The following is a 14,020-nucleotide window of genomic DNA, read 5'->3' as shown; positions in this document are numbered from 1 at the left end:
GCTGCCTCCTGTGAGTGCACGAGGCAGGCCTTCTTCCTGTTGCTGCCTCCTGTGAGTGCACGAGGCAGGCCTTATCCCTTGCTGCCTCCTGTGAGTGCACGAGGCAGGCCTTCTTCCTGTTGCTGCCTCCTATGAGTGCACGAGACAGTCTTTCTTCCTGATGCAGGCTCTACTGAGTGTATACGGCAGGCCTTCCTGGAAGAGCCTCCTGTGAGTGCACGAGGCAGGCCTTCTTCCTGGTGCTACCTCCTGTGAGTACACGAGGCAGGCCTTCTTCCTGGTGCAGCCTCCGGTGAGTACACGAGGCAGGCCTTCTTCCTGGTGCAGCCTCCTGTGAGTGCACGAGGCAGGCCTTCTTCCTGTTGCTGCCTCCTGTGAGTGCACGAGGCAGGCCTTCTTCCTGTTGCTGCCTCCTGTGAGTGCACGAGGCAGGCCTTCTTCCTGGTGCAGCCTCCTGTGAGTGCACGAGGCAGACCTTCTTCCTGATGCAGCCTCCTGTGAGTGCACGAGGCAGACCTTCTTCCTGATGCAGCCTCCTGTGAGTACACGAGGCAGGCCTTCTTCCTGTTGCTGCCTCCTGTGACTGCACGAGGCAGGCCTTCTTCCTGTTGCTGCCTCCTGTGAGTGGACGAGACAGGCCTTATCCCTGGTGCAGCCTCCAGTGAGTGCACGAGACAGTCTTTCTTCCTGATGCAGTCTCTACTGAGTGTATAAGGCAGGCCTTCCTGGAAGAGACTCCTGTGAGTACACGAGGCAGGCCTTCTTCCTGGTGCTACCTCCTGTGAGTGCACGAGGCAGGCCTTCTTCCTGGTGCAGCCTCCTGTGAGTACACGAGGCAGGCATTCTTCCTGTTGCTGCCTCCTGTGAGTGCACGAGGCAGGCCTTCTTCCTCTTGCAGCCTCCTGTGAGTGCACGAGGCAGGCCGCCTTCCTCCTGAGTAGCCTCTGTTGTGCTCACCGGGTTGGGTCTTCTGCCTGACACAGCCTCCATTGTGCGCAGCAGTAATTCTCACCTCCAGTCAGTGAGTGAGGATGGACTTAGACCCCTCACCTCGACGTTCACACCTGGTCCAGTCAATGATTAATGAGCTAATAGGAAGGCCACCTGGGCTCCACCACCATCAGCAGCTCTGGTGGGGGCGGAAGGGAGTGCCGGGCTTGGGAGACACTATCTGCTTAGTTTCCAAGGAAAGAGGGAGCCGAGAGGCTGCAGGCCACAGAAGAAACGAGGGAGAGAGAAGCCTACAGAAGGAGGGAAGGAGAGAACGAGGGGAGAAGAGGTGGACCAGGGGATGCCTCTTCCAACAAGGCGATGGAGGGACACGTTCTGACTGCGATCCGGTGACAAAGAGACCCCCGTGGAAGGGAGGAAGACGATAAGAAGCCAAGAAGGAAAAGAACAACGGAGAAGTGCAGGTGGGAGGAGAAGAGTCCCAGGAAAAAAGGAAGGAAGAGGAAATGGAGGACAACGGAGGAGGTTAGCCGTCGAGCGTCTCTCCAAGGGAGGCTCACAGGTGAAATGTTGTGGCTCAAATAAGAAAGGTCATCAGAGAAGAGCTGGGGTCAGGCCAGAGCAGCCCATGAAGGCAAGACCATGGCCAAGCCATCCAACTGCTCCCTCCCAGGAGGGAACTTCCCACTGGCCTCCGAGTTCTTCCAAGGTAAGGAGCCTGCAGCCACGCCTTACACGCGTGATCCCAGGCCACCGCTAGACAGTCCTGCCGCTGGTGGGGGGAAAGCGAGTTCTGATGTACCGATTTATGCAATATGTTCCTCTCTGGCAAGATTGCATTTTCATCATTTGTAACATATTAGTTTATAACAGAGACCCAATTAGTGGAAATTTAAATTCACCAGTTGCAAATGGTTTCTAATGGATCTGTTTGTCGCGCATGGATTTCAGGACGCTGAATCCTATGGGTAGCTGACCATCTTTTGTTTAAAAATATCAAGATAATTCAATGAACCCTTTTAGACACGAATAACCAGTGCCAAGATCCAATTGGATTGGACTAGACATGTTTCCTTAGTAGTTCAGTAGATGAAAAAGAAAACCCAGAATGGCAGCAAGTGCCCCCAAAGAACCCCCCGGGTATCTGGAATATTCACCTGAGTTAGAAGGCGGACATCGCCCAATCCTTCAAAGTGAGTACAGGGGGCGGCCTTTGATGTGAACATAAAGCGCCAATTTACATTTCCCAATTAAGTACTTGGCACTAGTGGAAAGTATTGAAGGGAGGTATAAATAGCTGATCATTGTAAATTAAATATGTGGTACGAATTCCTGAAGAAGAGCCAGCTATGACAGTGACTGGTCTGAACAAGGTGCCCTGTCCTGCCCAGACCAGGGTTAGAGCAGAAGCCGGCAGTTTGCTAATTGTAAACAATTGTGCAGGAATAAAATGGCCGCCGTGTTTTGCATCACCCGGAAGCTGAGCCCCTTCTCTTGTCTGACCCCCATGTTGTATTTTCCGCTGTGTGGCCGCAGGAGTAAGGATTACAGAAGGTGCAAGGACATGGTACTTAATTGCCCTTGATGGCCCCTTCAGGTATAATGAACCCCCATGAAAGAAAGCATTCTGTGCATAGCAACTGAAGGAAAGCATTCTGTGGACAATAACTGAAGGAAAACATTATGTGCACAGTAATTGAAAGCAAGCATTCTGTGCACAGTAACTGATGTCAAGCATTATGTGCACAGTATCTGAAGGAAAGCATTCTGTGCATTCTGTGGACAATAACTGAAGGAAAACATTATGTGCACAGTAATTGAAAGCAAGCATTCTGTGCACAGTAACTGATGTCAAGCATTATGTGCACAGTATCTGAAGGAAAGCATTCTGTGCACAGTAACTGAAGTCAAATATTATGTGCACAGTATCTGAAGGAAAGCATTCTGTGCACAGTATCTGAAGGAAAACATTTTGAGCACAGTAACTGAAGTCAAGTGTCTGTGCACAGTATCTGAAGGAAAGCATTCTGTGCACATTAACTGAAGTCAAGCATTATGTGCACAGTAACTGAAGTCAAGTGTCTGTGCACAGTATCTGAAGGAAAGCATTCTGTGCACAGTAACTGAAGTCAAGCATTATGTGCAAAGTATCTGAAGTCAAGCATTATGTGCACAGTATCTGAAGAAAAGCATTCTGTGCACAGTAACTGAATTCAAATGTCTGTGCACAGTAACTGAAGGAAAACATTCTGTGCACAGTAACTGGTCAAGTGTCTGTGCACAGTAACTTAAGGAAAACATTCTGTGCACAGTAACTGAAAGAAAGCATTCTGTGCACAGTAACTGAAGGAAAGCATTCTGTGCACAGTATCTGAAGCAAAGCATTCTATGCACAGTATCTGAAGTAAAATATTCTGAGCACAGTAACTGAAGTCAAGTGTGTGTGCACAGTAACTGAAGGAAAGCATTATGTGCACAGTAACTGAAGTCAAGTGTCAGTGCACAGTATCTGAAGGAAAGCAATCTGTGCACAGTAACTTAAGTCAAGCATTATGTGCACAGTATCTGAAGGAAAGCATTCTGTGCACAGTAACTGAAGGAAAGCATTCTGTGCACAGTATCTGAAGTCAAGCATTATGTGCACAGTATCTGAAGGAAAGCATTATGTACACAGTAACTGAATTCAAATGTGTGTGCAAGAGTAACTGAAGGAAAACATTCTGTGTACAGTAACTGGTCAAGTGTCTGTGCACAGTAACTGAATGAAAACATTCTGTGCACAGTAACTGAAAGAAAGCATTCTGTGCACAGTAACTGAAGGAAAACATTCTGTGCACAGTAACTGAAAAAGCATTCTATGCACAGTAACTGAAATCAAGTGTCTGTGCACAGTAACTGAAGGAAAGCATTCCGTGCACAGTAACAGAAGGACAGCATTCTGTGCACGGTAACGGAAGGAAAGCATTCTGTGCATAGTACATTTAGGGAAATCAATGTGCACAGTACCCGAAGGAAAGCATTATGTGCACAGTAACTAAAGAAAGCATTAAATGCACAGTACATTTAGGGACATCAATGTGCACATTAACTGAGGTCGATTGTTCTGTGCAAAGTAACTGAAGGAAAGTATTTTGTGCATAGTTACTGAAGGAAATCATTCAGTGCAGGGTAACTGAAGGAAAGCATGTTGTTCATAGTAACTGATGTAAAGCAATATGTGCAAAGTACATTTAGGGAAATCAAGGTGCACATTTACTGAAGGAAACTATTCTATGACAATAATTGAGTGAAGGATTTCCGGGTACAGCAATTGAAGGGAAGTCACTGTGCACACAAAGCTTTGGTTTGCACAGTAACCGAGTCAAGGATTTATGTGCACAGTAATTGAAGATAATCATTCTAGGACACAGCGACTGTACTTAAACATTCTGTGCAAAGTAACTGATGGGAAATCACTGCGTACACAGTAACAGAAGGTGAGTGCTCCTTAGCACAGTAACTGAGTGAAGCATTTCTGTGCACAGTAACTGAAGGAATCATTGTGTGCAAGGTAACTGAAGGAAAAGGTTTTATGTCGCAGTAACCGAGGAAAAGATTTCAATGCACAGTAATTAAAGGATGATTGTGTGCATAGTAACTGAAGGAACACATTCTTTGGAACAGCAATTGAATGGAAAGCATTCTGCTCACAGTAACTGAAGGGAAAGCATTCTGATCACAGTTACTGAATGAAAAGCATTCTGTTGTGCAATAAATGAAGGAAAGCATTATGTGCATATGTACAGATAGGAAGACATTCGGTGAACAGTAAGTGAATAGAGTGCATTTCTTGGCTTTGTAACTGTAGAAAGTGCAGATACTTTAACAAGAAAATCCACTTCCAAAATATGCTCTAAAGTAGAGTCGAGTGCATATACAGGCCACACAAACAGTTACTCAGTGTATATAGGTCAATGTTTCCAATCATTTCATTTTTTATAATAAATCATTAATTTTTCCATATTTTCTTCTTTCATCCATATAGCGAAATTATTGCAAATGTTTAGTCACACACGGTTTCAACAAAAACATATATTTTTATACCTCCCATCTATCACATACATGTAATTCAAGCACTCATCCTAAAAAGTACCATTCATACCTATTCACTCATTCTTTTTTTTTTTTTTTTTTTTTTTTTTTTGGCATTTGTAAAGCGCAGCTTATACCCTGGGGTGTCTTGGCGCTAAATAATTTGCCGGCTGGTTGAAACTGCCTTGCTCTGATGATTATTCTATACCTAGAGTCATGTGGAAGTTTATTTATTGAACAGCCAAGTTTTTAATTTTTTGCGAAATTGGAGTAGCGTAGGACATGCCCTAATGTCCTGGGGTAAGGTATTCCAAAGTTTAGAAGCCGCCACTACAAACCGTCGGTCTCCCCACATCACAGTTTTGGTTCGAGGTACCATAAGTTGGTTACTGTTGGTAGAGCGCAGTTGGCGTGTGGGTTGGTACGGTCGTAGGTGGTCTTTGAGGAACTGTGGACCCTGTTTGTTTAGGACTTTGTATACAATGCATTGGGATTTGAATCTGGCTCTGTTCTGAATCGTCAACCAGTGTAGTTTGGGAATGGCATTGGATAAAGGAGCAAATTTTGGAATTCCCAGAATGAGACGTGCTGCTGCGTTCTGTATAGTCTGCAGTTTTTTTAAGACTCTTGCTTGGGCGTTAATAAAGAGCCCATTGCAATAATCTAAGGATGTCAGAACTAATGAGCTCACCAGAGTTTTGATGGCAGTAGTGGGAAGATAGGGACTTATCTTTCGGATCATGCGCAGTTTATGGTGGGCAACTGATGCCACTCTGCTGGCATGGTCCATAAAATTCAGATGATTGTCAAAAATTATTCCTAAGTTCCTTACTTTGGTCACTGGATTAGGGGGGGTACCAAAGGTTTGGGGCCACCACGAGGTAGGCCATTCTGGTGAGAGTTGCCCAAAGATCATAACTTCGGTTTTATCCGAGTTTAGTTTTAGGCAATTTGCTGCCATCCAGTCTCCCAGTTCTGTCAGTCCCCTCTGGAATGTTTTAGCTACTTCCTCGCCATCACCCCTTATAGCCAACACTAATTGTGTGTCATCCGCGTAGGAGGTAAGGCTCATCCCGTGTGCCTTGATGACATTGGCCAGGTCCGACACATATATGTTAAAAAGTGTCGGACTCAGGGATGAGCCTTGAGGTACCCCACACGGTTGTGACAATTTGGAAGATTGATAGGGGCCCAAAGAGACAGCCTGCGTTCTCTCCGAAAGAAAGGAGGCGAGGAGAGATCTTGCCGTGGAGGAGATGCCTATTTTTCCAACACGGCCGACCGGAGTACCATGGTCGACCGTGTCGAATGCTGCTGAGAGATCCAGCAGTACCAACACCGCTGTTCCGCCTTGGTCTCTTATTGTTCGTATGTCTTCAGTTGCTTTAATAAGGGCAGTTTCAGTCCCATGGTATTTCCTAAATCCATACTGAGTATCATCTAGCTTCTTGTGGGTTTCTATATACTCAGTTAATTGTTGGTTCATGGCCTTTTCCACCACTTTGGCCATGAATGGAAGACTTGCAATGGGTCGGTAATTTTTTAGTTCTGACTTATCAGCTCCTGGTTTTTTCAGCAGAGGTTTGAGCAGGGTGGTTTTTAGACTAAGGGGATATGTCCCAGAAAGCAAGATGGAGTTACAAACTTGTGTCAGGACTGGTATGATTGACTCCATCACCGGTAGAAGAGCCGATAGTGGGCAAGGATCTAGCTTAGATCCTGCTTTGATTGTCGATACAATTTGTAGTACTTGGTCTTCTGTCAGTGGTTGAAACTCTGAAAAAGATGGAGTCTCTATTGGTGTTAAGTTTTCCTGAGTAATATCGGGTTCGTTCGAATGTGGGATATTTGCCAGAAATGGTTGATAAATATCATCCACCTTCTTAAAAAAGAAGTCGGCTATGGCGTCACACATGTCTTGGGTTTGGGGTGGGGTCAAGTCTGGAGTATTACCCGAAAGTACTTTAGTTATATCATACAATTTTTTGCTCGAGTTCTTCGCCTGCTCAATTTGAAGCATATAGTACTCTTTTTTAGCCTTTGTGATCATGGCTTTATATGTTGCCAGAGCCTCCTTATATTTAATTTTGCTTGTAGGATCATAGGATTTTCTCCATTGTCTTTCCCAATATCTGTTCTGTAATTTTTGTGTTTTTAGTTCGTCCGAGTACCATGGTGCGGTAGGGGTAATCCTATTTGTGGATATTTTCTTAGTGGGGGCTAATGAGTTCATGGCATGCCCCAACCAGTCATTGAGTTGTTGTATAGCCAGGTTGGGATTGGTGGAGATTGATGGGCGAGAATCATCCAGATAGGTTTTTAGATCCTGTTGATTAACGTTGTGCCAGGCTTTAAAGGTTGTAGGCTGGCGAGGGGGGATGTCAGTGAACGGTTTTTTGTTCATAGCCAGTGTGCAAAAAACTGCATAGTGGTCTGTCCAAGGTAGTGGGCGAATGTCATTCACTTGAAGCCCTTGGGCACTTGAGAAGATGGCGTCCAAAATATGTCCCGCTTGGTGTGTGGGGGAGGTAACCAGTTGATGTAACCCCAAGACTTCCATATCAGCAATGAGAGCTTGAGTGTCTTTGTTGTTGTTATCGTCTAGGTGAAAATTCAGATCACCTAATACTGTGATCGATTCTTCTAAAGCTAGCGATTCCAACTGTGTACTGATACTTGTTAAAAAGTCCGTTCTAGCTCCTGGGGGCCTATATATAAGAAGCCCTTTAAAGTTAAATTGTTGGCTAAGTTTAATAGAAAACATCATGGACTCGCACGAAGTATCTTGTATTTGAGTCACTATTACCTCCATGTTTTCTCTAGCTATAATGGCGATCCCTCCGCCTCTCTGTCTAGGTTTGTCGTTCTGTTGTGATCTGTCTTGTCTATGTGCTTTATAGCCTATAGGAGTAGCAGCGACCAGGTCCGGGCCAGAAGATTCATCTGTCCATGTCTCCGTGATGAAGAGTATGTCTAGCTTAGAGTCTGTGATTAAGTCAGCGATTTCTTGGCTATGTTTGCATAGAGACCGTGCGTTAATAAGGGCTAAGGAAGCTTTATTAGATGTTGCTATTCGTTTTGAGGGATTCTTTATCCCTTGCGGCAGGGTTGTAAAAAGGCAGTGAGGGCAACATAGTTGGGATTCTGTCTGAATTTTGCCAAGGTTAAATATGGCACAGTCATAGTTCCTTAGTGTTCTAAGGTTAAGGAGAACATCTTTGGAATAGACCAAGCTTGCTCCTGTCAGAATCGGGCCAGGGGTCGTGGCCCTCGGCCCGGTCCCGGCGCGGACGGGCGCAGACGGGCTTGCCTTAGGCGCGCCTTCGGCGCGTCGTCGGCGCGCCCGCTGCGCCCGCCCGCTGCGCGGCCGGGATGGTGCTATGTTTTTATTCATTATTGGGCGGAGGAGGGTGGGAGGGTTCTATCGACTACAGCGCTGACCTTCCCTCACCAAGATGGCGCCTCGGGAGGGTCAGGTGAGGTCAGGGCGCCTTTTAGCAGCGCGCTCTGCCTGGCAGCTGAACGGCAACCTCTGGTGAATTACTCACACCCACGAGGTATTGTAAAGTTAAGATAGCGCCTTTTTAAAATATGTTACAATTTTTAAAATATTTCCTGAAAAATTAGCGAGGGTGTGTAATAAAGGTAGTTCTGCAAGGTAAAGAAAGATTCCCCCGGCTTCCGCCTCAGGGGAGAGCAAAATCGCAAATTACCTTCCCAACCCGATCCTTCCTTCCTTAAGTATCCTGGGAGGGCGGGAGGGTTCTATCGACTACAGCGCTGACCTTCCCTCACCAAGATGGCGCCTCGGGAGGGTCAGGTGAGGTCAGGGCGCCTTTTAGCAGCGCGCTCTGCCTGGCAGCTGAACGGCAACCTCTGGTGAATTACTCACACCCACGAGGTATTGTAAAGTTAAGATAGCGCCTTTTTAAAATATGTTACAATTTTTAAAATATTTCCTGAAAAATTAGCGAGGGTGTGTAATAAAGGTAGTTCTGCAAGGTAAAGAAAGATTCCCCCGGCTTCCGCCTCAGGGGAGAGCAAAATCTCTCAACCCGATCCTTCCTTCCTTAAGTATCCTGGGAGGGCGGGAGGGTTCTATCGACTACAGCGCTGACCTTCCCTCACCAAGATGGCGCCTCGGGAGGGTCAGGTGAGGTCAGGGCGCCTTTTAGCAGCGCGCTCTGCCTGGCAGCTGAACGGCAACCTCTGGTGAATTACTCACACCCACGAGGTATTGTAAAGTTAAGATAGCGCCTTTTTAAAATATGTTACAATTTTTAAAATATTTCCTGAAAAATTAGCGAGGGTGTGTAATAAAGGTAGTTCTGCAAGGTAAAGAAAGATTCCCCCGGCTTCCGCCTCAGGGGAGAGCAAAATCGCAAATTCATTCAAACTGTTAAAATAAAACATGCATAACTCCTTCAAATGGAACATCCTACGGACAATGATCTTAAATGCAGAAAAAGGCTCATAAATGCACAGTCAGAGTACATCTGTAATATAGCTCACATAACAATGTTTACAATACTTATATGCATTTAGCTTTTTCTTCTTTTCAGGTTTATATAATGAACATGTAATACAGATTAAATTCTTGGTAGATGTCCCCAGGCTTAGGTTTTGGTGCAGACGCGTGTTTCGGTGTTAGTGATCAACAGACCACTCACTTTCTTCAGGGCACACACAGATGGAGAATACAAAACACCCAATAATACAAAAAAAGGAAAGGGGGAGGAAAACAAGGTGGCCTTGTTATAAATGCAATCTAAAATGATAAAAAACACTATTAGAAAAAATATGTGCAAATGACTCAACCCACAACAGCATACTAACACAATCAAACTTTCGATCATTCGTGACTCCACATTTATCCCAAGTTGATGTTTCTATCCATACCATGGTTAGCATGCCTTACCTGTACCATCCTATCACCACCACATTGAGATCTGAGCTTCCTTGTATCCCTTCATCCGCTGTGAGCCGCATTTACCTGACAGTCCTGTTACTCCACATGCATTTGCCCAAGGTGATCATGCCTCATTGATTAGCTGGTGAAAAGACCCAAGTGTATAAAAACCTCACTGTGAAGTAAAAGGAAGACACCTTAAATAGGCGTCAACCCTAAAACAAGAATAGAACGTGGCGAGGCCCAGAAATCACTAAGGATGAATTACCAACTTCGCTCCATGTCAATGGTAGGCTTCAGAAACAGATGTAAGTAACAACACTGCAATATTGAAAAGATAGCCACAAAAATTATCATGCAGGAAAATGGAAAGCAAGTGGCAACAGCATTTACTGCAAAATACCTGGAAATCCGTGTGATCTAGGACATGAGAAAGATACCAAAAGGGAGTACAGGACAGGGTGTTCTCTAATCCTGGGGCCACAAGGTCACACAAGGAAGAATCCAGGGGATGAGCAGGAGCAGGCTAATCTATGTGCAGATGATCTGAAGGACTAAGCGTATAGAGAGAGCCCCCTATGAGTCATGTGAGACTCTGAACAAAAGAGCACTGCAAACATTATCCATATTTGCGGCCCCCGCGAGGAACCAGGCTTAACAACAGTCCTTGGACGAAAAGACCCCTGCAGGTCGTAAACGACAAACAAAATAGGAAATATGAACATAACCGTCCCCGTAAGAAAGACAAGACTAACAACAATCCTTACTTGATTTTAGGCAAAAGAAAACCCCCACATGGTCCCAGTCGCAACTCGATCTGGCGAACGCTCTCTCCGCATAAAGAAACACAAGTGAGAGGGACTTAGGGTGTACTTAAGCACAGAAATAGACTCCAGAAGTGATCCTAGGCATCCAAAATAACATGATGCCTTCTGTGGTCTCTAAGGCAAATCTACATGCTAAGAGACTGTAATGTCTATCTATCCAAGCATAGAAAAAAAGACATACGGAAGGGAACTCCTCCAAAAGCACCAATTAAAAGTGAGGTAAAAAAAAGCCTGAGAGGACTAAAAGGAGGGTCAAAAGGAAATGCAATCCAGAACTACCTATACTGAAAATGAATAGAGAGTGAAAAATTGGCATTAAAGGCTCCAGAGAAATTTAAAGAGCATTATTCCATGGCATGCGGGCATTAAGACCTTTCTTTACTGTGTCCAGGTAAAAAAATCCAAAATACCTCACGTTTTCTTCAGTACATAGTGCTATCTCTGTTTTTTGTCTCTAAGATTGCCCATTTTAGTTGATTCTAAGTATGGCTGATCTCCTTACATTGCTCTACCATGGGGGCCTGTACTCGTTGGTGTCTAATGACAGACTTATATTCGCTCTATCATATTCTAAATTCCCTGCCTGATTCCCCTACATTACCCAATTTGCAAGGACACACAATAAAGATTATTATATTCGGAGTCCTGCAATTGGTCATGCTTTCCAGATTGATAGTTTTTTTTGTCATAAGTGACCGTGTCGGAAGGAATTGCTGTTGTCACATTCATGGCATTGGCCACAAAGGTGGCTGCCTTTGATGGGATGGGGTCGGGTGATGGATTTCGTATGAATTGGGAGTTTGTCTTAGGTCTGGCTTTCACCTGTCCCATCTTTGAGGTTTCTGTTGCGTCTAAAAGCAAAAAGTGGTCTTGGTAAGACCAGACTATCTTCTTCTTTAATCAAAATATGCCAATGTGTATTAAAGACTTGTCTGATTTTAATATTCATATTCGAGTGCTGACAACACACACTAGTTTATCACTCTCTTCCTGTTGTCTGTTCTCAAACAAATAATTTCGATTGTAATACTTGTCCCTCTTGTTAACTTCTCTATTGAACCTACTAGGTTATCCTCTATTCAGGAATTTGTCTTATTCCACAATGGTACTACAAGTCCTCAGTATTCTTAGGAATTGGCCAAAGGAAATACATCTTGGGTGGAAGCTCTGAAAATGAATCAACATGTTAGGAGCACTGGGCTTGGTGTAAAGGGAAACCTGAAGCTTTCCTTCTTCGTTTTTTATCGAAATATCCAAAAATGTATACGGATGTACTAAGGCGACCTATTGTGCCTGTGATGCGGGTTGCGCATTTGTGTGAAGCTTTTATTATGATGTGTACCATGTATGTTTTTTTTTATGTTTATGACAATCAAAATAAAAAATGTATTTCTAAAAAAAAAAAAAAAGAAATATCCAAAATGTCCTCTTTTGTGTTGCTGATGTTTTTGTAGTAAACTTTAGGTTCTCATCGCAAAGATTAATCCAACGGATACATTCCAAGAGGGTCTCTTCATCCCCCTCCCAAATAAAGAAAATGTTATCTATGAACCTTGCCCAACTCTTGCCAATTCCGTAGAATGGCTCTATTTCCTTGTAGATGAATTTGCGCTCAAAAAGGTCCATGTAAATGTTTGCCACGCTCGGGGCACAAGCGGCCCCGCCCCCATGAATACTCCTTTTATTTATTTGAATAGATCCCCATCAAACTCAAAGAAATTCTCGGTGAGGACAATATCAAGATAGTGGAAAATAAATTCTTGGGGTCCCGCCTGTGCCTCCCTTTGCAGCATGGTCTTGACTTCTTGCCGTGTTTCTGGCTGGGGGATATTTGTATAGAGTGCCTCTATGTAGGAAATGAGTTCAGTGGCAAAATAACTGAAGGGAAATCAGTCAGTGCACAGTAAGTGAATAGAAGGATTTCTGTGCTCACTAACTGAAGGCGAATCATCCTGTGCATAAGTACTGAATGGTAAACACTATGTGCATAGGCACGCATAGGAAGATATTCTGTACACAGTATTTATTTATTTATTTATTTCAAAGGTATTATATAGCGCTACTGGACCCAAGAGTATCAGAGCGCTTTACAAGGGTGGTGAACATAATGAGATAAAATTAACAATTATGTGAAAAAGAGTTACAGTATGATAATGCATTCAACAGGGCTAAGGGGGCAAAGAAACAGAGAGATAACATTAAGTGGAAAGTGAATATTAAAAGTTAGGATAGAGAGGGGGGTGAAGAGAGGGGGAGTGAGAAAAATGAATGGATTGAGAGGGGGTGGGAAGAGGAGCGGACAAGGGAAGAGAGAGGAGTGGACATGTTCAGAGTCAGTAACATTAGATACCCCAGTATTTGTTGAGAAGGAGTACTTTGAGTTCCTTTTTGAAGAGATGGTAAGAGGGGTTGCAGCGAAGATCCTTAGGGAGAGAGTTCCAAATTGTAGGAGCGTTACCAGAGAACGCCCGGGATTGGGTCTTTTGACATTTGAGTCTGGGTGGGATCAAGACAAGGGAGTTTGTGCTCCTCAGGGACCTGGAGCAACCTGCTTTGTGTAGTTTCGTTGTAAGGTAAGAAGGGGTGTTTTGGTGAAGAGCTTTGTGAGTGATGCAGGCAATCTTATAGGTGGATCTTCCTTCCATTGGGAGCCAATTGAGATTTTTAAGGACAGGGGAGATGCGATCACATTTTTTACAATCAGAGATGAGTCTTGCAGCTAGATTGAGGACAGATTTAATCGGAGCAAGATGGATTTTAGGGGTGCCAGCCAAAGTGGTGTTGCCATAGTCAATCCTGGAAAGGACAAGCGATTGGACAACAAGTTTGAAATCGTCTGTTGGAATAAATGGTTTAAGTTTCTTGAGGTGGAGAAGGGTGAAAAGCGCACTTTTGGATGCATTTTTAATGTGGGGGATGAGATTTAGATTCTGGTCGATACTGATGCCTAGGGATTTGACAGAATTAGAGGTGGAGAGTGGGCAGTTAAGAGCTTTGATGGTAAACAGTCAAAATATCGACTACAAAATATCGAATGGACATAATATCGAGTTTAAAATATAGAATGGACAAAATATCGAATGGACAGAATATAGAAATCAAAAATATTGTTTTTAAGGTAAGTAATGTAATATCGAATGTTAAAAATATAGAAAGTTAAAATATCGAAGTATATAATATAGGTTATTAAAATGATCGAATTTTTAATAATATCGAATTTTTTATAGTGTTTTTATGTTATTATATGTGTGAAAAGTGTGTA

The 14,020-nt window shown here is 43.9% G+C and overlaps 1 protein-coding gene across 1 annotated transcript in view; it reads left to right on the top strand.

Annotated features, from left to right (window-relative positions):
* The first annotated feature begins 1,075 nt into the window (after positions 1–1,075).
* The window catches only part of LOC144785013 (organic solute transporter subunit alpha-like), a 46,660-nt gene continuing 33,715 nt past the window's right edge, over positions 1,076–14,020 (top strand). Inside the window, exon 1 of the mRNA XM_078664132.1 lies at positions 1,076–1,660. Within this exon, the coding sequence (XP_078520258.1) occupies positions 1,594–1,660 (67 nt within the window). The 5' untranslated portion in view covers positions 1,076–1,593. The remainder of the gene's footprint in view (positions 1,661–14,020) is intronic.

This window comes from Lissotriton helveticus, chromosome 10 (genome assembly GCF_964261635.1).
Source record: "Lissotriton helveticus chromosome 10, aLisHel1.1, whole genome shotgun sequence".
NCBI lineage: Eukaryota > Metazoa > Chordata > Amphibia > Caudata > Salamandridae > Lissotriton > Lissotriton helveticus.
This window is presented reverse-complemented; position numbering and strand designations above follow the sequence as displayed.